Source organism: Orcinus orca, chromosome 19 (assembly GCF_937001465.1).
Source record: "Orcinus orca chromosome 19, mOrcOrc1.1, whole genome shotgun sequence".
In the NCBI taxonomy this organism is placed as follows: Eukaryota; Metazoa; Chordata; class Mammalia; order Artiodactyla; family Delphinidae; genus Orcinus; species Orcinus orca.
In genome coordinates, this window is record NC_064577.1 from 20,459,066 (window position 1) to 20,482,550 (window position 23,485).

The window sequence follows — 23,485 nt, forward strand, 5'->3', positions numbered from 1 at the left end:
GCAGACTTTCTCTAGTTGCGGTGAGCGGGGGCTACTCTTCATTGCGGTGCGCGGGCTTCTCATTGCGGTAGCTTCTCTTGTTGCGGAGCAGGGCTCTAGGCACGCAGATTTCAGTAGTTGCAGCACATGGGCTCAGTACTCGTGGCTTGCGGGCTCTAGAACGCAGGCTCAGTAGTTGTGGCGCATGGGCTTAGTTGCTCTGCCGCACGTGGGATCTTCCCGGACCAGGGCTTGAACCTGTGTCTCCTGCACTGGCAGGCGAATGCTTAACCACTGCACCACCATTAATCGTGACTATATAATGAAGCCTCCAAAAAAACCCTAAATGATGGTTCAGAGGGCTTCTGGGTAGGTGAATGCATCACTGTGCTGGGGGGTAATGCACCCCAACTTCATTGGGACAGAAGCTCCTTTGCTCAGCACCCACCAGACCTCCGCCTACGGATCTCTTCATCTAGCTGCTCACCTGTATTCTTCATAATACCCTTTATAATAAATGGGTAAACGTACATAAATGTTTCCCTGAGCCTTGTGAGCCCGAGAAGGGGAGAACAGCCTTGTGACTGGTGTCTGAAGTGGGTGCACCCTGCGGGGCTGAGCCCTCAACCTACAGGACTGGCCGCCAACTCCAGGTCGACGAGTCAGACAGTCAGATTTGTGTGACGCCCAGCTGGTGTCAGCTGAGACTGGAGAATTACTCGGTCGCGCTGGAAAACATGCCCAAATAATTTAGCTGGAGCATGAACTTCAGAGTCAGACTGACCTAATTTCAAGGCCCAGACCTGGCATTTAATCGGTGACCTTGTACAGGGCAGGAGACTTAACTGCCAAGGCCACCTAAACTGCACCGCGAGTTCCAAAACGAAATTATGTGAGAGATGCTTTATAAAACGCAAAATGCTATGTAAATACAAAGTAGGATAATCATAAATGAAAAACAGGTGAGCCCAAGAGCCGTGGAGCCGCCCAAGGTCGAAGGGCACACACCTGGCAGAAGCAACCCCGCCCCTGCCCCATCACCTCCCAACTGTCCATCACAAGTGCCTACAAGAAGCCATTGGATTATCCTAGAACCTCATTTAACCTGTTGCTCCCACTGTCCTCCCCAGAACTGCTAACAGGTGATGAAAGTGACGGACACACCCTCCTCTACAGGTGCTGCCGGGTTAAGATGAGGCAAGAACAGGCGTCTGTGAGGCAGGTCACCTCAGTCTTTGGAAACCTCAGCTTCTCAACATCTGCTTGACACCTGCCTCCTCAGGTCTGGGCACTCAGGCAGCAGGACCTTCAGGAAAGACACAGCACTGCTTCAGATCTCGCCCGAGGGCTCAACTCAGGTCTGAGGCAGCCTCTGAATCGGCTACCAATTTGCAGGAAACAGAACCAAAGATGAATTCGTGCCCCAAGCCTGCAACCAGCAAATCCAGACCCGGCAAATGATCCCGGCAAAGCCGCAAGGTCTTCAGCAGACGCCATGTGCAGACCAGGGGTGAGGCGACCGAGACAGATCGGTACAGCCACGAGGGGACCCCACGCAGGGACGAAAGGCTGGGAGAGAGCTGAGCAGGTAAAGCGCGGGGTCGAGGGCGTGAGGTGTTCTGTGAAGCTCGCGGTGGCAGACGCTTCTCACCTCACCTGCCGCACCAAGTGCAGACCTTAATAAATAAAGGCTTGGGCTTCCTCTTCAAACCTGGAACCATGAGGGAAACATCAGACAAACCCACATCGAGGGACGTCCTACAAAACACCTGAGCGATACTCCTCAAACACTCCTCAAAACCGCTAAGGGCGTCAAAAACAAGGCAAGTCTGAGAAACTGTCACGCACACAGGAGCCTGAAGAGACTCAGACCAAATCTCAGGTGGGATCCCAGAGGGCGTTCTGGGACGGATCAGGGAAAAACTAATCAAATCTGAATAAAGTATGACCTTAGTTAATAATAATGTATCAACCTTGGCCATTAGCTGGGACAAAACGTACCAGAGAAATGTAAAAAGTTAACAATCGAGGAGATGGGGGATTGATAACAGGACCTCTCTGTATTTTTTTTTAATATTTATTTATTTATTTGGTTGCGCGGGGTTTTAGTTGCGGCAGCAGGCTGCTTAGTTGCGGCATGCGAACTCTCAGTTGCGGCATACATGTGGGATCTAGTTCCCTGACCAGGGATCGAACCCAGGCCCCCTGCATTGGGAGTGCAGAGACATATCCACTGCGCCACCAGGGAAGTCCCTCTGTATTATTTTTGATAACTTTTCTGTAACTCTAAAACTACTCTGTTATTAATTTGCATAGAACTAAATACACACACAGATAAGCACAAGTAAAAACTGGGGAAATAGGAATAAATGGGCTGATTGTATCGATATTGACTCGTGGCTGTAACAGTGTATTAGTTTCGCTAGATGTTACCATCAGGGGAAACCAGGTAAAGGTCCTCTGCTATATATATATTTTTCAATATTTATTTATTTATTTTTGGCTGTGTTGGGTCTTCGTTTCTGTGCGAGGGCTTTCTCTAGTTGTGGCGAATGGGGGCCACTCTTCACCGCGGTGCGCAGGCCTCTCACTATCGCGGCCTCTCTTGCTGCAGAGCACAGGCTCCAGACGCGCAGGCTCAGTAGTTGTGGCGCACAGGCTTAGCTGCTCTGCGGCATGCGGGATCTTCCCAGACCAGGGCTCGAAGCCGTGCCCCCTGCATTGGCAGGCAGATTCTCAACCACTGCGCCACCAGGTAAGCCCGGTTGTCTGCTATTTTTCACAACAGCTGGTCAATCTACAATTACCTCAAAAGAAAAACTGTTTTCATTTTAGATCTTCTACTTGGAATGGCCTGTCCCCTGCTTAGTATGGATGCTGCAATGCTTTGTTGTGATGACTGGGAAGATCCAATTCATCAATAAATAAAGCAAAAGTCAATTCTGCAAAGCAAGAAGTTTTGAAAACGAAAAAAGTTTACTTTAAAAAAAGGACATATCTAAAAAATGAACTAAAAAAAAAAATGACGGACAGGAGACAGCTCTCTGCAGCATTCTCATCACCATCACGTTAAGTGCCTGGCAGAGTCAAAAAATACTAATTTAGTCACTGGTGGAGCCAGTAACGCTGGACTTTTCACAGCTCTCGGTCTACCACCTACCAGATGCTGTGTCCGGTCACTTCAGGTATTTTGTCTAAGCCAGTGACAGCTGAACTGTTACTCTCCAAAGATCACTTCTACTAAAAATTTCAAACATAAGGGATTCATTCAGACCTCAGGAGACAGATCTCAGACTCTAGAACTGAAGCAACATTGATAAAAAGAGATGACCTGTAAGAACCCTAGAATAAATCTTCTTCTAAAACACATAGTGGGGACTTCCCTGGTGGCGCAGTGGTTAGGAATCTGCCTGCCAATGCAGGGGACACAGGTTCGATCCCTGGTCCCGGAAGATCCCACATGCCACAGAACAACTAAGCCCGTGTCCCACAACTACTGAGCCTGCACTCGAGAGCCAGCGAGCCACAACTACTGAAGCCCATGCGCCTAGGAGCCCGTGCTCCACAACGAGAAGCCACCGCAATGAGAAGTTCGTGCACCGCAATGAAGAGTAGCCCCCACTCACCACAACTAGAGAAAGCCTGCGCGCAGCAACGAAGACCCAACACAGCCAAAACTAAATAAATTAAATTAATTAAAAAAAAACACATAGTAAAGTAACACTGACTCAAGATAAATAAGACCATTTTCCACCTGAAATGACCTCCCTTTCCACACCACAACCAAAGGCTTGAACCATGCTTCTAAAATACTGACTATCCAGAAACAGAAAGACAAATATGATATCACTTATATATGGAATCTAAAATACGACACAATGAACTTATCTACAATACAGACTCACAGACATAGAGAACAGATTTGTAGTTGCCGGGGGGGGGGAGGGATGGAGTGGGAGTTTGGGATTAGCAGATCCAAGCTAGCATATATAGGATGGATAAACAAGGTCCTACTGTGTATCACAGGGAACTATATTCAATATCCTGTGATAAACCATAATGAAAAAAACATGAAAAAGAATGTATACATGTGTGAATGTAACTTTGTTGCACAGCAGAAATTAACACATTGTAAATCAATTAGACTTCAATAAAATAAACTGAAAATAAAATAAAATGAAATACTGACTACAAAAGCTTCCCTCCTCTTAGGCAAGTGTTCATAGGCTAACAAGCTATACTGTCCCTTTGTAATGATACAAAATGGAAGTTAGGGCATTCCGCTTGTACTCTATGAAAGTATGTTATCTTAGACTTTTACCTTTTTAAAAATTTCTCTACTGTTTCCCTTACATAAAACTGCACTTTTTAAATGCATCTCAGGCTTGTATCAAGTAAACAAATCACATTTCAATCCCTCAGCAAACCAAAACTCATGCAGCTAAAAGGGTCTTGCCCAAGATTATTCCTTCTTAAAACTGATTCCCAGGCTTAAGTTTTACAAATTCTTACTAAATCCTCCAAACTGAAAGCCTGGGGGGTGGGGGGAGAGCAAAATACACAATGCCATTTCCATCCAATGGAATATCAATTGCACAGTTCAACAGAGTGAGATCTGTATGCATTAGGAACAAATGAAAAAAGGAAACAGTATACACAGCATGTATATTTACAAAAACAAAAATGTGTAACTTTGCTGTATATGGCTTTGAAGTGTTCTCTCTCTGTTTTTTTTTTTTTTTGGCCGTACCACAAGGCATGCAGGATCTTCCCCAACCAGGAATGGAACACGTGCCCGCTGCGTTGGCAGTGTGGAGTCTTAACCACTGGACCACCAGGGAAGTCCTGAACTGTTCTCTTTTTAAACACTGAGAACATATTCATATCATCACTTCTGCAATTACTTTTTAAAACTATGTGGATTCATGAATTTTAATCTTTCTCAGTAAAACCAACATCTCAGCATCTAGAATTATTTACACATTCCTTCACATATGTTTAGGCTACAATTATCTTACGTGTAGGAACTGTCACTGGACACCTACAAATACTGTAAATTTTAAGGCAGGTATTCAGTATCTTGCTATTTGACACCTACTATTTAAATGGCCTTTAAAAATTATGATTTCAATTCCTCAAGATAGAAACCTGGGCTTAAGAGTTAGTTGGCTCTGACTCAACAACAAAAAAACAACCAACCCAATCAAAAGCTGGGCAGAAGACCTTAAGAGACGTCTCTCCAAAGGAGACATACAGATGGCCAGGAGGCACGTGAAAAGATGCTCAACATCACTAATTGTTAGAGAAACACAAATCAAAACTACCTCAAACCAGTCACAACGGCCATGATTAAAAACTCTACAAGGGAACTCCCTGGTGGTCCAGTGGTAAAGAATCCATGCAGGGGACTCGGGTTCGATCCCTGGTCAGGGAACTAGATCCCACATGCTGCGACTAAGAGTTCACGTGCCACAACTAAGATCCAGTGCAGCCAAATGAATAAAAAACAAATAACAAATGCTGGAAAGGATGTGGAGCAGAGGGAACTCTCTTACACTGCCGGTGGGAATGTAAGTTGGTGCAGCCACTGTGGAAAACAGTACGATGGTTCCTTAGAAAATTAAAAATAGAATTACCATACCATCTAGCAATCCCACTCCTGGGCTATACCCGGACAAAACTATAATTTAAAAGGATGCTATAGGGCTTCCCTGGTGGCGCAGTGGTTGAGAGTCTGCCTGCCGATGCAGGGGACACAGGTTCGTGTCCTGGTCGGGGAAGACCCCACATGCCGCGGAGCGGCTGGGCCCGTGAGCCATGGCCACTGGGCCTGCGCGTCTGGAGCCTGTGCTCCGCAACGGGAGAGGCCACAACAGTGAGAGGCCCGCGTACCACACACACACACACAAAAAAAGATACTATACACAGAGAATCCTAAAGATGCTACCAGAAAACTACTAGAGCTAATCAATGAATTTGGTAAAGTAGCGAGATACAAAATTAATGACAGAAATCTCTGGCATTCCTATACACTAATGATGAAAAATCTGAAAGTGAAATTAAGAAAACATTCCCATTTACCACTGCAACAAAAAGAATAAAATATCTAGGAATAAACCTACCTAAGGAGACAAAAGACCCGTATGCAGAAAATGGTAAGACACTGATGAAAGCAATTAAAGATGATACAAATAGATGGAAAGATATACCATGTTCTTGGACTGGAAAAATCAACATTGTGAAAATGACTCTACTACCCAAAGCAATCTACAGATTCAATGCAATCCCTATCAAGCTACCACTGGCATTTTTCACGGAACTAGAACAAAAAATTTCACAATTTGTATGTAAACACAAAAGACCCCGAATAACGAAAGCAATCTTGAGAACGAAAAACGGAGCTGGAGGAATCAGGCTCCCTGACTTCAGACTCTACTACAAAGCTACAGTAATCAATACAGTATGGTACTGGCACAAAAACAGAAATATAGATCAATGGAACAGGATAGAAAGCCCAAAGATAAACCCACGCACATATGGTCACCTTATCTTCGATAAAGGAGGCAAGAACATACAGTGGAGAAAAGACAGCCTCTTCAATAAGTGGTGCTGGGAAAACTGGACAGCTACATGTAAAAGGATGAAATTAGAACACTCCCTAACACCATACACAAAAATAAACTCAAAATGGCTTAAAGACCTAAATGTAAGGCCAGACACTATCAAACTCTTAGAGGAAAACATAGGCAGAACACTCTATGACATAAATCACAGCAAGATCCTTTTTGACCCACCTCCTAGAGAAATGGAAATAAAAACAAAAATAAACAAATGGGACCTAATGAAACTTAAAAGCTTTTGCACAGCAAAGGAAACCATAAACAAGACCAAAAGACAACCCTCAGAATCAGAGAAAATATTTGCAAATGAAGCAACTGACCAAAAGACAAGACCAAAAGACAACCCTCAGAATCAGAGAAAATATTTGCAAATGAAGCAACTGACAAAGGATTTATCTCCAAAATTTACAAGCAGCTCATGCAGCGCAATAACAAAAAAACAAAAACCCAATCCAAAAATGGGCAGAAGACCTAAACAGACATTTCTCCAAAGAAGATATACAGATTGCCAACAAACACATGAAAGAATGCTCAACATCATTAATCATTAGAGAAATGCAAATCAAAACTACGATGAGATATCATCTCACACTGGTCAGAATGGCCATCATCAAAAAATCTAGAAACAATAAATGCTGGAGAGGATGTGGAGAAAAGGGAACCCTCTTGCACTGTTGGTGGGAATGTAAATTGATACAGCCACTATGGAGAACAGTATGGAGGTTCCTTAAAAAACTAAAAATAGAATTACCATACAACCCAGCAATCCCACTACTGGGCATACACCCTGAGAAAACCATAATTCAAAAAGAGTCATGTACCAAAATGTTCATTGCAGCTCTATTTACAATAGCCAGGACGTGGAAGCAACCTAAGTGTCCATCAACAGATGAATGGATAAAGAAGATGTGGCACATATACAAAATGGAATATTACTCAGCCATAAAAAGAAACGAAATTGAGTTATTTGTAGTGAGGTGGATGGACCTGGAGTCTGTCATACAGAGTGAAGTAAGTCAGAAAAAGAAAAACAAATACCGTATGCTAACACATATATATGGAATTTAAGGAAAAAAAAAAAGGTCATGAAGAACCTAGGGGCCAGACGGGAATAAAGACACAGACCTACTAGAGAATGGACTTGAGGATATGGGGAGGGGGAAGGGTAAGCTGTGACAAAGTGAGAGAGTGGCATGGACATACATACACTACCAAACGTAAGGTAGATAGCTAGTGGGAAGCAGCCGCATAGCACAGGGACATCAGCTCAGTGATTTGTGACCACCTAGAGGGGTGGGACAGGGAGGGTGGGAGGGAGGGAGATGCAAGAGGGAAGAGATATGGGAACATATGTATATATATAACGATTCACTTTGTTATAAAGCAGAAACACACCATTGTAGAGCAATTAATACTCCAAAAAATATGTTAAAAAAAAGATACATGCAGGGGCTTCCCTGGTGGCGCAGTGGTTGAGAGTCCGCCTGCCGATGCAGGGGACACGGGTTCGTGCCCTGGTCCGGGAAGATCCCACATGCCGCGGAGCGGCTGGGCCCGTGAGCCATGGCCACTGAGCCTGCGTGTACAGAGCCTGTGCTCCACAACAGGAGAGGCCACAACAGTGAGAGGCCCGCGTACCGCAAAAAAAAAAAAAGGAAAAAAAGAGATACATGCACCTGTATGTTCATAGCAGCAGCACTATTCACAATAGCCAAGGCAAAACAACCTAAATGTCCATCAACGGATGAACCGATAAAGAAAATGCGGTACGTATATACAATGGAATACTACTCAGCCACAAAAAAGAACGAAATAATATCATTTGCAGCAACATGGATGACCTAGAGATTATCATACTAAGTGAAGTCAGAAAAAGAAAAATACCATATAACATCACTTATATGTGGAATCTAAAATATGGCACATACGAACCTATATACCAAACAGAAACAGACTCACAGACATAGAGAACAGACTTGTGGTTGCCGAGGTGGGGAGGGAGGACTGGGAGTGTGGGGTTGGTAGATGCAAACTATTACATTTAGCATGGATAAACAACAAGGTCCTACTGTAGAGCAAAGGGAACTACATCCAGTCTCCTGGGATAAACCATAACGGAAAAAAATATTAAAAAAAAGCATGTCTATATGTGTAAACTGAGTCACTGTGCTGTACAGCAGAGGTTGGCACAATGTCGTATATCAACTATACTTCAGTAAAAAAGAAAAAAAGAGTTAGTTGACTCTGGACTGAAGAGAAAATGGGAGATCTAAAAAAATATGGAATCAGCCCACTTTCTTCCACAGGGTGCCCGGTCCATAGTTCTTTAAATAGTAGCATTAAGCCCACAAATGCAGAAACAGAAAAAATGCTGGAGCAGGCAAGGTCTGACTTCTGTGCCTGAGAGCATCTAGAAACAGTCCCTTCTCTCCAGCCCCTTTTCTCAAACAAAAAACCTCTCAGAGATTTTCTACCCAAAGGGTTGCCTTAGTCCCCAAATTCTGTGCCAAGAAACCTTCAAGATGGTTTCCTGTCCTCCAGATTACTGTCCAAATTAAACCAAAATCAGTAATCGTCCAAAAGTGCCAAAGCTTCTCCACTTTGTGGTGACGTACTTTGGTAAAAATATTTACCACGGCTACAAGAAGTGCTCCGTATTTTTGAGGACAAACTGCTGGAAAATTTTAGAATCACAGAAACCGTTCAAGAAGACAGAAGGGATTATTTAAAACAACATTACCTGTCCCTCAAAGTGTCTTTATATTCAAAATAGAACACAGACTGGGTTAAGTTATAAAAAAACAGAAGAACTGAAAATTCCTGATGTCTTCATTTCCCGTTTCCATTGTCACACACAAACCCTCAAGTGGTAAGACACATGCCAGAGACATCCAGTAGCTCTGAGTCCTCAATCGGGGAACATTTTTCCGTTCAGAAAATTATCAAACCTGATCACGCTCTTCTCACTCTGTCCATGAAAAGAAAAATCAAAGTTTGGATATAAAAATCATTAACCACCTCTACTTAGAGGAGACAGAGTTTTAACCCCTGTAATTTCACTGTAGTTGACACCTCACTGCAGCTTCTTTGAGCAACCTCAAAGAAGCTTAACTTAGGTTGAAATATTTTATAGACAACTTCCTGGTGTTAAAACCAAACTACTAAGCCTGCACATCTGCTGAGAAACCTCTGCAAACTGCCAAACGTGCCTTACTCACTGTTCACCATTCCTCGAACCAAATCCTCTTTGGCTGGGCCACTAGGGTTGTAGAAATGCACGTTCAGGGAATGACAGATGGAGGACATAAGGGTTCACTGCTGGGATACGACCATAAAGCACTGCAGCATGACAGACCCGAGTTCGGAAACAGGTTCTCACACCACTTCTTGTCTGTCTATAGCTCAAGTTGTTACTAGTGAGTAATACAGACGTGGTTCATCAGCTTTCAAACTAAGCAACTGACATTTGAAGATTAATCCAAGCCACATATGAGCAAAAAAGAAAAAGTGATCCTTTCCTCAGGAAATTCGGCAAAGTTAATGATGGGTTAAACTTGACTCAAGTTAAACATTACAGGGGTGGGGGTTGACAAGGAAGGAAAGAGTAAAAAGGGCAGGGGCTCCCGCCTCAACGCAATGTGGAGATGGGTCACATGCATACTGACCAACAAACAATATGGAGCAGTAACACGATTATCTCCTGAAAAACAGTTATCAACTAGGCGATTTCATTTTAAGGGCACAAAATTCCACCAGCAAGAATCTCACTCCCATCCTCGTAGAAATCTGTTTCATCTCCGATTTAAGTTCATCCTAACAGGCAGTGCTTCCCAACAACAATACTGATAAAAATAAAGAAAACTGGTGCTTAACATTCTCTACATGCTCAGCAGATGTTAGTTTTCCCATAAAAAATGCTACTCAAGGTGGACACTGCCTAACACAGCGCCTGCCCTCAGGCTGCGAACTGTAAAATCGCGTTACACGGTAAAAACAGTTTCTTCAGGTAAGATAAAGAAATAATGTCATTTTCTGATTTCCAAGTCACTAATAAGCCTAATCGCTTAGATGGTACCTACGCCCGAAAAACAGGACACTGTGTACCGTTCCCTCAGTACCTCAGGGAGGCGCCCCAGTCCCACCTGCCTTTAGACAGTCCTTCCTTTAAACCCGCTCCTGCGCAGCCACAGGGGACCCCCTCCCCAATCCCCGCCGCGCTGAGAAACACGCGACTCTAAGCGGCAGAGCCGGCTGGTTTCTAGGACTCGCGGCGCTCTGCACCTGCGCCCGTGCACACCTGAGGGAAGCTGGCGCGTCCCGGAACGTCCCTGCGGACCCTGGACCCGGGGGTGCTCCGCGCTGAAATGGGGGGCGCCCCGCGCTGAAATGGGTGGCGCGCGTCCCTGCGAAACCTGGGCCCGGGGGCGGCCCGCACTCAGAGGGCGGGGCGGGCGTCCCTGCGAACTCTGGGCGCTCGGCGGCTGTACCCGCATCCCGGTGACCCCGAGCCTCCGACCCAGCAACCCCCAGGCACCAGCCACGGCAGCGGAGGCTTTGCACAGCGTGGGCGGCACAGGCCTCGGCAGCTGCGTCCTCTCCCTCTCAGCGCCTCCATCCCCGGCCCCACCCCGCCCGGAGGGTCCCTAAGACACGCCCCGCGCTGCAGCGTCGGGGACCCTCCCCCTCCTACCCGGCAGCCCCGGGAGAGACCGCCCCCCCGCACGCACGGCCGCGCCCACCCCGCCCCCGCCCGGCGTGCAGGAGGTGGGGGAGGGGACGGCGAAGTTCGAGTCCCCCACCCCCAACGCAGAGCCGCGCTGCAGGGGGTGCACCTTGCGCTTGCGGGCCTCCGCCGAGCCGCTCCACACGAAGCACTGATAAATGGCGCGCAGGTTCTGCTTCCAGTTGTCCACCTTGAAGCTGCCCAGGTGCGCACAGCCCGGAGGCGTCACCACCAGCTCCGCGTCCATGGCCTCGCCGTCCGGCTCGCGCCGGGGCGCCGGCGGAGACGAGGACGACGCCAGCGCGACGCGGGGCTGCGGGCGGCACGGCCAAGGGACAGGCCCGGAACAAAGCGGAGTCTCGCGACCGGGGTGGCGGGCGCCGCCCGCGCTGCGCTCGCGGGTAGCCGAGGCCGCAACAGGGCTACGTCATCGCCGCCGGGGCGCGCCGCGCATGCGCCAGCCGCCGGCGGCTCGCCCGCCGCCCCCTCCCCCATGGGCTTGGGCAGGCGATGGGTGGAGCTGGAGAGGCTCCGCCCCTTCACCCCCGCCATTGGTTAGCGGCGGCCGCGTGACGTCCCGCCCTCCGAGGAGGCGAGGCGGGACTGGACCTGTTAGCGCTGGCGGGCGCTGCCGCAGGGGCGGAGCTGGCGGGGCTGGGGGGCGGCGGTCGCTGGTCCCCACCGGGTCGCAGTCCGGTGAATCCGGTCAGGCTTGCCGCACGTGGACTCTGGACTTCCCGTTAGGAAGCAGGGAACCACAGACTCGCGCGCTGTATCAGGTTTCGCCGAGGCGTCGCCGTCCAGCTCGCTAGCCGCACATTCACGGCTCTGGGAGCTCGAGTCCCGCGTCCTCCGGGTGGGCTGTGCACCTGCTGGCGGACCCCGCAGGTGCGGGAGGTCCGTGAAGACAGGTGCCAGCTTCTCGAGGGCTTTTCACTGCGTCCCGCGCCGGCCCACCTCCGCACCTAAAAGACGGAGAAATAAAGATGTTGTCGCGGCAGTTAGAGCTCAGGGCCCGGCGGGAGGGGTGTGGGGTGAAGCTTCTGTGGTCGGGACACTGGCCGGCACGCTGGCCTAGGGCCTTGGTGCTTGCAGCCCCTCCGCCTGAAGCCTGCCCGACCCCAGCCCGTGGCTTTATCAGACGCCGCCTGCCCAGCGAGGCCTTCTCCTCCACCCTACTGGACCTCACGAGCCCCCTAAATCCTTCATCTCCTTACCCAAAGAATTTATTTACTTGTTCTTTTAATATTTGTTTATTTATTTGGCTACACCGGGTCTTAGTTGCGGCACGTGGGATCTTTGTTGCCCTATGCGTGATCTTTAGTTGGCATGTGGACTCAGTTGTGGCATGCATGTGGGCTCCAGTCCCCTGACGAGGGATGGAACCCGGGCCCCCTGCATAGGTAGGGAGGAGTCTTAACCACTGGACCACCAGACTTCCCTGCCCTGTTTTTTAATTAACTATTCCCAACGTAGCATGAAAACTCCATGATGGTAATGATTTTTGTGTTTTATTAACGTCAGTATCGCCCAGTGCCCAGAGTAGTACTAGTTATATGCAGGTTCTCAAAAATAAATGTTTAATTAATTAACCCAAACAAACTTTTATAGGAGAATCTAATAAGATCATTCTCAGAATAAAACACAGGTGAAGTAAGGCACGTTATGGATATGTTAAAGAAAGGTGTATCCGTTTAATAAAAAGTAAACTCAGAGGGCTTCCCTGGTGGCGCAGTGGTTGAGAGTCCGCCTGCCGATGCCGGGGACACGGGTTCGTGCCCCGGTCCGGGAAGATCCCACGTGCCGTGGAGCGGCTGGGCCTGTGAGCCATGGCCGCTGGGCCTGCGCGTCCGGAGCCTGTGCTCCGCAGCGGGAGAGGCCACGGCAGTGAGAGGCCCACATACCGCAAAAAAAAAAAAGTAAACTCAGAAATAGTTAGGAATTACAAATTATATGTGATTCACCTCTATTAATATTCAATGTCACGAGTATTTTAGTTTTACTGTTCTTGTAAATATGATTCGGTTTCAAGAATGTGCCCTTAGGGACTTCCCTGGTGGTGCAGTGGATAAGACTCTGCACTCCCAATACAGGGGGCCCAGGTTCCATCCTTCGTCAGGGAACTAGTTCGCACTTGTATGCCGCAACCAAGAGTTTGCATGTGCAGCTAGGGATCCCGCCTGCTGCAACTAAGACCCGGCGCAACCAAATAAATAAATAAATATTAAGGAAAAAAAAGAATGTGCCCTTAGAATTCAGGCCCCTAATATCTATTGATCACATTTTTTATCAGTATGGTCATCCAACCCTGGGAGAATTTCTGTGCTCTCTACTTGGATTATAAATAATGATTTGAAATGCCCTGTAATCAGCCTCATACATAAATAAGATTAAAACACGATATATCCTTGAAAAGCAGTTCCGAGAAGAGTCATGGATGAAACTGTCTACTACGGCATTTTTTTTCTGATGGGAAAAAAGCTGAAAACACCCTAAATGACCATTAATAGGCAAATGATTGAGTAAACTATTAACTAGGCATTCTAGGGAATGCTATGCTGCTGTAAAAAAATGACCTAGGTTTCTAAGTACTAATATGGAAAGTCTATAAGACATACATGAATAAAACAAGTTGCAGAAAAATACAGATAGTATGGTGACATTTACCGAAAAATAATACTGTATGTGAGTATCTATTAAAGGGCTGGGAGAAAAAAACAAATCAATCATAGTTAATGTCTGGTGAGGGAGAACTTCATCTATGGCATTTGAATTATTTTATAATAAGAATTAATCATAGTATTTCATACTTAAAAAATCACTAAAACTTGAAATGACAAAATGTTCTAAGGCGGGGAAAGGGGACTTGCTCAAGTTCCACAGCATCTAGAAAACGGGTCCGGAAGTTCCATTCATGCATCCACCCAGAAAACAAGTCAGACTCTTAACCTTCAGTTCTGGCTCCACCACTTTCTGCCTGTGTAACATGAGGCAGATTGCTTATCTGTTAAAATTGGGGTGACACCAACTCAGTGCTTACATTAAAGGGTTACAGCACAGAATAAATGGTAATGCATGCCAAGCTCTTAGTACGTGCCTGTTGTTTAATTAAGGGCTTGAGAAACAGGGACTTCCCTGACAGTCCAGTGGTTAAGACTCCACGCTTCCACTGCAGGGGACTTGGGTTCAATCACTAGTTGGGGAACTAAGATCCCGCATGCCACAGAGCAGCGCAGCAAAAGAAAAAAAAAGAAACATTAGCAATTGATCTGGAAGTTGCTGGGCATTGAAATGATTGACAATATCCTACTTTAAGAATCCCACAGTGTAGTGGGATAAATAGGAACACTAGCAGGCAGTTTCTGTACAGCCATTCCTGTGTATCCATAGGTACCACATCCAAGGATTCAAGCAACCTTGGATGGAAAATATTTGAAAAAAAATGCCAGAAATTTCCAAAAAGCAAACCGTGCGCTGACCACAGCTTACATAGCTTTTACATTGTACTTACAACTATTTACACAGCATTTACATTGTATCAGGTATTATAAGTAATCTAGAGATGATTTAGGTATACAGGAGGATGTGGGTAGGTTATATACCACTTTATATAAGGGACTCGAGTATCTGCAGGTTTGGGTATCTACAGAGCGTCCTGGAACCAGTCCCTTGAGGATACTGAGGGATGACTGAAGTATGAAATTGCTGAGATAGAGGAAAGTCCAGGTAACATGAAAACCCTCCAAGACACCTCTCACCCTAACCCTGCCCAGGCGGTTGCAGTGGAGGGGATCCGGAAATGTTTCCTATGCCTGACCTAAGAGTAGAAGGATGGGCAAGAGCTGGCCAGTTTAAAAATAAGTGATATGGGGCTTCCCTGGTGGCGCAGTGGTTGAGAGTCCGCCTGCCGATGCAAGGGACACGGGTTCGTGCCCTGGTCCGGGAGGATCCCACATGCCGCGGAGCGGCTGGGCCCGTGAGCCATGGCCGCTGAGCCTGCGCGTTCCGAGCCTGTGCTCCACAACGGGAGAGCCCACAAGAGTGAGAGGCCCGCGTACAGCAAAAAAAAAAAAAAAAAAAAAAAGTGGTATGGTCAGGTATTTGCCTCAAAAGGCATTTCCCACTATCCATGGGACTAACATGGCCTAAAATGTTATTCTCTATGTCTGTTTTTTGTTTGTTTTGTTTTCAAATTTTTTTTAATGTAAACATCCATGGAATTGTGCTTTCAACATGGTCAAGTATATCCTATAATCCTCTCTCAGATAACAGCTATGAACTCTTGTCAGAATGCAAACACAAATACCTGAAGGCCTTGGAGAATGAGCCCAATTGTGAGGAAGTAGACACTTGGACGAAGGGACCTGCCCCGAGGAAGAGACCTGTTTTTTATGGCTTATAGACTGAGGACAGGCCACGCTAGCAGGAGCCCAAAGAGGGAGGTTGAAGCTCTGATAGAAAACGCACAGTCTTTCTGGACTGAAGAATTAGAGAACAGAGCACAGAAAAACTAAAGCCACTGAAAAGCGAGGACAGAGTCAGGGAAGGGGAGCCCCAGAGTCTGTGGATAAACCACGTGCAAGTTGACCCCTGAATCACTCGTGTGGGGGGCAAATTCCAGCAGCCCAACTGGAACGAAAAGAAATGAGTGGAGATTTAAGCTGCTGCCCAAGAAATGGTTAAATTAACAAAAAAAAGTTTCTGTTTTTTTAAATATAAGATTCAATACCCACGTTGCTTGATATGGAAATTGTGTGGTTTAGCTGAAACGTGATTTCAGCTCTTAAGTTCAAGTCTTTTTGTGTGTGACGTAAGAAAGTAGTCCAGTTTCATTCTTTTGCATGTAGCTGTCCAGTTTTCCCCACCCTGTTTTGTTTTTTTTTTTTCTGGGCCGTGCCATGTGGTATGCGGAATCTTAGTTCCCCGACCGGGAACTGAACCCACGCCCCTTGCAGTGGAAGCTCGGAGCCCTAACCACTGGACAGCCAGGGATTGCCCCCAGCACCATTTTTGGAAGAGACCGTCCTTTCCCCATCGTATATTCTTGGCTCCTCTGTTGTAGGTTAATTGACCATGTCTGAGAGGGTTTACTTCTGGGCTCTTAATTCTGTCCCACTGATCTAGGTGTCTGTTTATATACCAATACCACACTGTTAATCACCCTAGCTCTGGGATACAGTTTGGAGTCACTCTGTGCTGCCTCCAGTTTCCAGCTTTGTTCTTCTTTCTCAAGATTTTTTGGGGGTTTTTGGTGGGTTTTTTTTTGCTCTTCAGGATCTTTCGCAGTTCCATACAAATTTTAGAATTATTTGTTCTAGCCTATAAAGTTTTTTATTTTTTTTGCGATACGCGGGCCTCTCACTGACGCGGCCTCTCCTGTTGCAGAGCACAGGCTCCGGATGTACAGGCCCAGCGGCCATGGCTCACGGGCCCAGCCGCTCTGCGGCATGTGGGATCTTCCCAGACCGCGGCACGAACCCGTGTCCCCTGCATCGGCAGGCGGACTCTCAACCACTGCGCCACCAGGGAAGCCCAAGCCTATAAACTTTTGTGAGGCTGTTTTCAGTTCTCTTGGGAATATACCTAGGGATGGAATTGTTGGGTCCATGGTAACTTTATGTTTAACCTTTTGAGGAGCCTCCAGACTGTTTTCCACAGCAGCTGTACCATCTTACTTTCCCACCAGCAGTGTATGAGTGTTCCAGTTTCTCCACATCCTCACTAGCATGTTATTTTCCTTATTATTTTTTAAAATATTTATTTATTTATTTGGCCCTGCTGGGTCTTAGTTGCAGCATGCGGGCACTTAGCTGAGGCATGTGGGATCTAGTTCCCTGACCAGGGATCGAACCCAGGCCCCCTGCACTGGGAGCGCGGAGTCTTAACCGCTGGACCACCAGGGAAGTCCCTCCTTATTATTTTGTTTATTTATTTATTTATTTATGGCTGCGTTGGGTCTTTGTTGCTGCACACAGGCTTTCTCTAGTTGTGGCGAGCGGAAGCTACTCTTCATTGTGGTGCACAGGCTTCTCGTTGCAGTGGCTTCTCTTGTTGCGGAGCACGGGCTCTAGGCATGCGGGCTCAGTAATTGTGGCACGCGGACTCAGTAATTGTGGCGCATGGGCTCAATAATTGTGGCGCATGGGCTTAGTTGCTCCGTGGCATGTGGGATATTCCCGGACCAGGGATCGAACCCGTGTCCCCTGCAAGGGCAGGCGGATTCGTAAGTGCTGTGCCACCAGGGAAGTCCCTCCCCGGCTATTTTAGATAAGAAAAGTGTGGTGATTAATATCCTGAAATGTTAAAATTTCGCCAAATCATGTTACAACTTTCCAACCAGAATTGTTAATAAAGTAATTCCAAGAGTATTATTTGGTTTCAGTTTGAAATTAGTAATGCCCACTACATAAAACACTAAAACTGTTATGTCTTAGGGGAAAAGTTTTTCTAGATGCAACAAGTGTCAGCTTCTGTCCTGAGCAGGTTGAATGATCACAATTTCTTAATCAGCAGAGTTCACACTCTTCATTTAAACTCTCAAGCTCATTGTTAAATAATAAACCCTGGAGAGTTGGACATTTTCCATCATGCATTTGGGAAAAGAGAACGAGGCCAGTGATCCTTGTGGTCAGATGTAACAGATAAATCTTGGAAGTATCTATTAAGAATACAGAGACTCAGTTACAAGACGCCCTCCAGAGCAACAAACTATCAACTAAGATAACCCTCTAGAAATAATGTCCTTCCTGTAGGTTGTGGAATGTGGAAACAATTTCTAAAGCTTCTGTGTTCGAGTAACACATGCAAGAAAAAATTTATTTTAATCACGGACAGAAGTTGGAAACTTATATTCACACCAGTCCCAATTTTGCATCAGAAGATAAGATCTTGTGACCACTCTCAACTTACCATCCTATCAAATTGGATTACTTTAAATTATTTGTGATTGTAACAGATTGTTTAAATAGTTTAGATTATTTAAGATAGGTTATTTTAAATATTTTATGATGCACAACATTCTCTCTAACCCTTAGATCTTCAATTCTTTCTGAAACTCCCTTTGTTAATTTTTATTTATTTATTTATTTTGGCTGCGTCAGGTCTTAGTTGCGGTGTGTGGGATCTTCGTTGAGGCATGCTGGGTCTTTCATCGCCGCGGGCTCTTCATTGCAGCACGTGGGCTTCTCTCTAGTTGTGGTGTGCAGGTTTTCTCTCTCTAGTTGTGGCACGCAGTCTCCACGGCACCCGAGCTCAGTAGTTGTGGTGCGTGGGCTGAGTTGCCCCCGAGGCATGTAGGATCTTAGTTCCCTGACCAGGAATCGAACCTGTGTCCCCTGCATTGTAAGGCGGATTCTTTACCACTGGACCACCAGGGAAGTCCCTGTTAGTTTTTAAGACTTTTAGTTTTTAAGGCCTGGCTCTGAAATGGCCTCTTATTCAGCATCTCGCGCAAAGAACATACCTGCAAAGTGCCTTTTTGCTGGCAGAAATGGAGCAAAGACTGAATATGGATCTTAATAATGAAAAGAACCTGCTATATAAAAAAATAAATAAAATAAAATTCAAAAATTCAAAAAAAAAAGTATTACAGACGTGTGTCAGGCAGTTACAGATTTTGTGATGTTGGTCAGCTTTTAAAATTCGTAACTTGTGGGCTTCCCTGGTGGCGCAGTGGTTGGGGGTCCGCCTGCCGATGCGGGGGATGTGGGTTCGTGCCCCGGTCCGGGAGGATCCCGCATGCCGCGGAGCGGCCGGGCCCGTGGGCCGTGGCCGCTGGGCCTGCGCGTCCGGAGCCTGTGCTCCGCGGCGGGAGAGGCCACAGCAGTGAGAGGCCCGCGTACCGCAAAAAGAAAAAAAAAAATTCGTAACTTGTGATTCCTTTCCTTGGTTGAAATAAATATAATTTTTATACCTAAAAAAAAAAATAGTGAAATGAAAGTGAAGAGTGTATAGAATTTTTCTTCTTTGAAACTAATTGGGCTCTCCTGTATTTAACTTTCTTTTGGAAAACACTCAAGATAGTAATAACCCCTCATGCTTCTTAACAACCACTTTCCCATCCACACCTTTGTGTAATTGTCACAGCAGCCCTGGGAAACAGGCACTAACTTCCACGTTGCCCATGAGGGGCCTCAATGATGCTCAGGGCTTTCATGGCAGCATGAAGACTGGACGCCTGGTTTTGTCAGGCTTTGAGGAGGGCGGTGATATGAATAGTAATGGCAACAACTAATATTTATTTAATACTTACTAAGTACCAAGCACTGTTCCATGATATAAATGCCCTCCTAACAGCCCAATGAAGTGGTTACCAAGACTAACTTTACCTCACACTGATGCACCAGCCTTTTTTTTTTTTAAGTTTTTCCTCCCTAACATCTCCTTAGTCTTGCTATTCTTTTTTTTTAACTTGATTTTTTAAATTAAATTAAATTTATTTTTATTTTTGGCTGCATTGGGTCTTCGTTGCTGCGCGCGTACTTTCTCTAGTTGCAGTGAGCAGGGGATACTCTTCCTTGCGGTGCGCGGGCTTCTCATTGCGGTGGCTTCTCTTATTGCAGAGCACGGGTTTCAGTAGTTGCAGCATGCAGGCTCAGTAGTTGTGGCTCACGGGCTTAGTTGCTCTGCGGCATGTGGGATCTTCCCGGACCAGGGCTCAAACCTGTGTCCCCTTCACTGGCAAGCGGATTCTTAACCACTGTGCCACCAGGGAAGCCCCTCACTCTGCTTTGTTAACTTTATATGGAAGTCAGTAAGATATATTGTGACTTACCATTTTGTCCCTCTAAAGGACAGTGTTGAGGTGAGGGTTGTAGGGTATGTGATCAGCTCGTGGACATTTTTCTGATTGGTTGGTGGTGAGGTGAAAGGGTGATGTTTTGGAAATTAACATTATCAACCTTCTGGTTCCAACTATGCTGGGGTCTACATGCTGGTGGTCAGTATGCAATAACTTCTTCCACCTGGTGGCAGTTTCAGTACAGGCAAAACAGTTCAAGGATATGGCTCAGGATCTTGTCTACAGCCCTTGAGAGGGAAATAAATGTCCTTGACTTTGTTTTATGGCTAAACTATTATTATTTTGCCTTGCTTGATTGTTTTGTTTCTGTGTGTGTGTGTGTATATATATATGTATATGTGTGTGTATATATATATATTTCCCCCCCCCCTTTGGCCACACTGCACAGCATGCAGGTTCTTAGTTCCCCAACCAGGGATCGAACCCACGCCCCCTGCAGTGAAAGCACAGAGTCCTAACTGCTGGACCTCCAGGGAAGTCCCTTTTTTTTTTTTTAACTTCTCTGATTAAATTTTTCTTTTAGGGACTTGGGGAAGGCCTAGGATGCTAAAGCTTTTCTACAAACAAGAAGTAGGAGACATGGGGGACATGTCCCCAGGAAGTCCCCGCAGGGTCCTGCTCGGTTTCAGTGCTATAAACCCACTTGGGCTTCCACTGCCAACTGAAAATAGTCCAGTCCGACCCGATCTACTTCCCCACGTCTCATGTCTCATCCTCACAGTAGCCAAATGAAAGAACTGACCATTCTGTCCATTCCTCTGTGCCCTTGCTAATGTCCCAAGGGTGAAATGGACGTGTCCGAATTCTCCCATCCTTCCAAGTCCCACACGGATGTCTCCTCTTCCATGCAGCCTTCTTGGATGCACTTCCTAGCTCCATTTCCTGGATTCCCACAGCAGTGTGACTGAAACTCCCCTACATTGCATGCCATTTCCTCCTGCCCCAGCTACATGTGGACATGTCTTCTCTCTCCCCAGGTCATGTGTGTCTTGTGGGCCAGAGCTGTGCCCGTATTTTCCTTGTGCTCCCACAGTACCCTGCATACAGTAAGTGCTGCATAAGCATTGGTTGAATGAATACAAAGGAAATGGGAAGTAAGGAAATGCGGTGCGTTTCTCTACAGGTGACACCATGATCCAGGAGAGCGCCTGTCAGTACTCCTCTGAGTGCTCACGATGTCCTAAGGCCAGGCCTGGACTCCTGGGCTCCACGGAGCTGAGCCCCAGGCTCCTGGGCTCACACTGTGTGCTTTTCCACCCCTCCCTCACCTCCCATTTTATCTCATAGATCGGATGGTTTAACTGACACAGAAATGTCATGGACCCTGCTGTGCCATGGCTGATGGGGCGTCTGTGGGCAGCAAGGGTACAAAATAGGTTTTTGTAGACACTTAAACAGAGTGTGTGAGAGTCATAAGTGTGTTCAAAATACCTTCTCAGTGGCTGAAAGTCTCTAAGATGCGAAATGGCAGAGGCTGCAGCTTTTTTGAGCCCTGACGCCTTGCTGCCTTCCTGGGAGAAACCTTGAGATCAAAGCTTTTTTTAATCTCAGAGACAGAATTTCCCTGCCTCAAAGAGGGATGTGACTGTCTCAGGAATACAGACATGCTTAGAAATATAAAGTCTCTTTTTGGGGGAAGTCTGTGCTAAAGCAATAGAGAAATATTGAAGTGAGCAGCTCTCTTTTTCCTTGGCCTCCTTAAATGTCCTCTATAAACAGCGAAGGGGAAATGGAATTGCTTTAGGAAGGGGTTTCTTTAGAAAAAAGAAAGAGTCTACTCTGCGTAGCCAGAATTACTTATGCACAATTCTAGTGAGAGGCACTTGGCAAGGGGAGCTGCTAAGACTGGAAGAAAGGGACAGACTAGCAACTTGCCCCGGGAGTCTCAGTACAGACGCCTCCTAGTGCCCGGTGGAAGAAGAATGGGCCGGCTCTGAGTGGCACTGTCTGCAGGCACCGTGCCCCACTTGACGCTGGAGCGCCAGGCAGCTGGGCCAGGCCTTTGTCCTGGCTTCATAGTCAAAAGGTCCTCACGTTTTGACTGCAGAGTCACAGAGACACTGACGGGAGAGAGACAGGTGTGGCTCCTCATAGCACCTGCACTCCTGTCCCAGCACAGCCTCTGGGGCAGCTGTCTTTGAGTAGATTTCCCATGAATTCTGTAGTTCTCCTGTAAACAACACAGACACATCACACCGTATTTGCATGTTAAATTACGTGATTTCTTAAATGGAAAACTTACAAATGTTCCGTAAGTACCGTAATCCCATTTGGGGATTTTTTTCCATTTATTAAATACACCCAGAGGCTCAGAAAGTGGAAGTCCTGGGACTGAATATAGGAGAGAGAAGCAAGTCGGACCATGTCTCAGGAAGCCAAGATTCAGATGCAGCAACTGCCAAATTGATTTATTCTGATTCTAACAAAACCCAAATTGTTCCTCGGGAACGTAAAATTGGATTGGCTTCTCAGGAGGCCTCCCGCACTTTTTGCGCGCACCTGAGGCGTGTGTGTGTGCGTGTCTGTGCGTGTGCACGCGTGTTGGGGGGATGCTTCTGCGTCCACAGGACCGAGTCAGAGGGCTGACTCCCTGGGCTCGAAGTGGGGACAGCCACGTCCTGGCGCCGCGCTTTCTTTCCGGAATCGGGTGGCGTGACTGTTTCCAGGGATGTGCTCTGGGCCAGACTCCCGGGTTCGATTCCCAGTGACCAATGTTTAGTTTTTTCCATTTGACAACAGCTCACTGTCTGACACGCAGATGTCTTCCACAGGACTAGAGATACTTGGTGGAAATAACAGAGGGCAGAAGGGCTGTTTGTCAAGGGTAACGTGCCCTCGCTGTGACTCATCTAGCGCATTCCTCCAGAACCTTCTGGGGTGGTAGAAATGCTCTGCATCTGGTGGGACTGGGGAACTGAATTTTTAATTTTTTTTGAATTAATTTACATTTAAAGAGCCATGGGTAGCTAGTGTCTACTGTCCTGGACAGCACCGTTCTAGCCCTAGACAGGAAGCCACGGGCTCCCTGTGGAAAAGTCAGTCTTATTAAAATGTTCATTGCATCTGACACAGCCTTTATGGATATGCCTCTTGAATATTACATCTGCCTGAGGATTTGAAGAAATACAGTGTAGATATTATTTGTTAGAATAGGCAACAGGACACTACAGGACACTTTGAAAAGTCTTAAACCCTTCCTTCTAGGGAAGGAATATCACCTTTCTTATTTCTGGGAGTCACAGCACTCGCTTTTCTCTTAAGTTTCAGTGAGGAGCAGGAAAACTCCCCTTCCTGCCAAGAGGCTGAACATGTCCTAGGAACACAAGTGACAGAACGTGTGTCTGTGTCTCTGGCTGGCACAGC

The 23,485-nt window shown here is 46.6% G+C and overlaps 1 protein-coding gene across 5 annotated transcripts in view; it reads right to left on the reverse strand.

Moving 5' to 3' along the window:
• USP22 (ubiquitin specific peptidase 22) overlaps positions 1 to 11,775 on the reverse strand; it is a 34,576-nt gene extending 22,801 nt beyond the window's left edge. The window contains exon 1 of one of the 5 annotated variants that reach the window (XM_049702128.1): positions 11,432 to 11,775. In XM_049702128.1, coding sequence (XP_049558085.1) covers positions 11,432 to 11,569 — 138 coding nt within the window. In that variant the 5' untranslated portion in view covers positions 11,570 to 11,775. Of the gene's footprint in view, positions 1 to 10,896; positions 11,045 to 11,086; positions 11,108 to 11,431 lie in introns of those variants that run through there. The other 4 variants (XM_049702127.1, XM_049702131.1, XM_049702129.1 and 1 more) reach the window with 4 other exon arrangements.
• Positions 11,776 to 23,485: the final 11,710 nt, after the last annotated feature.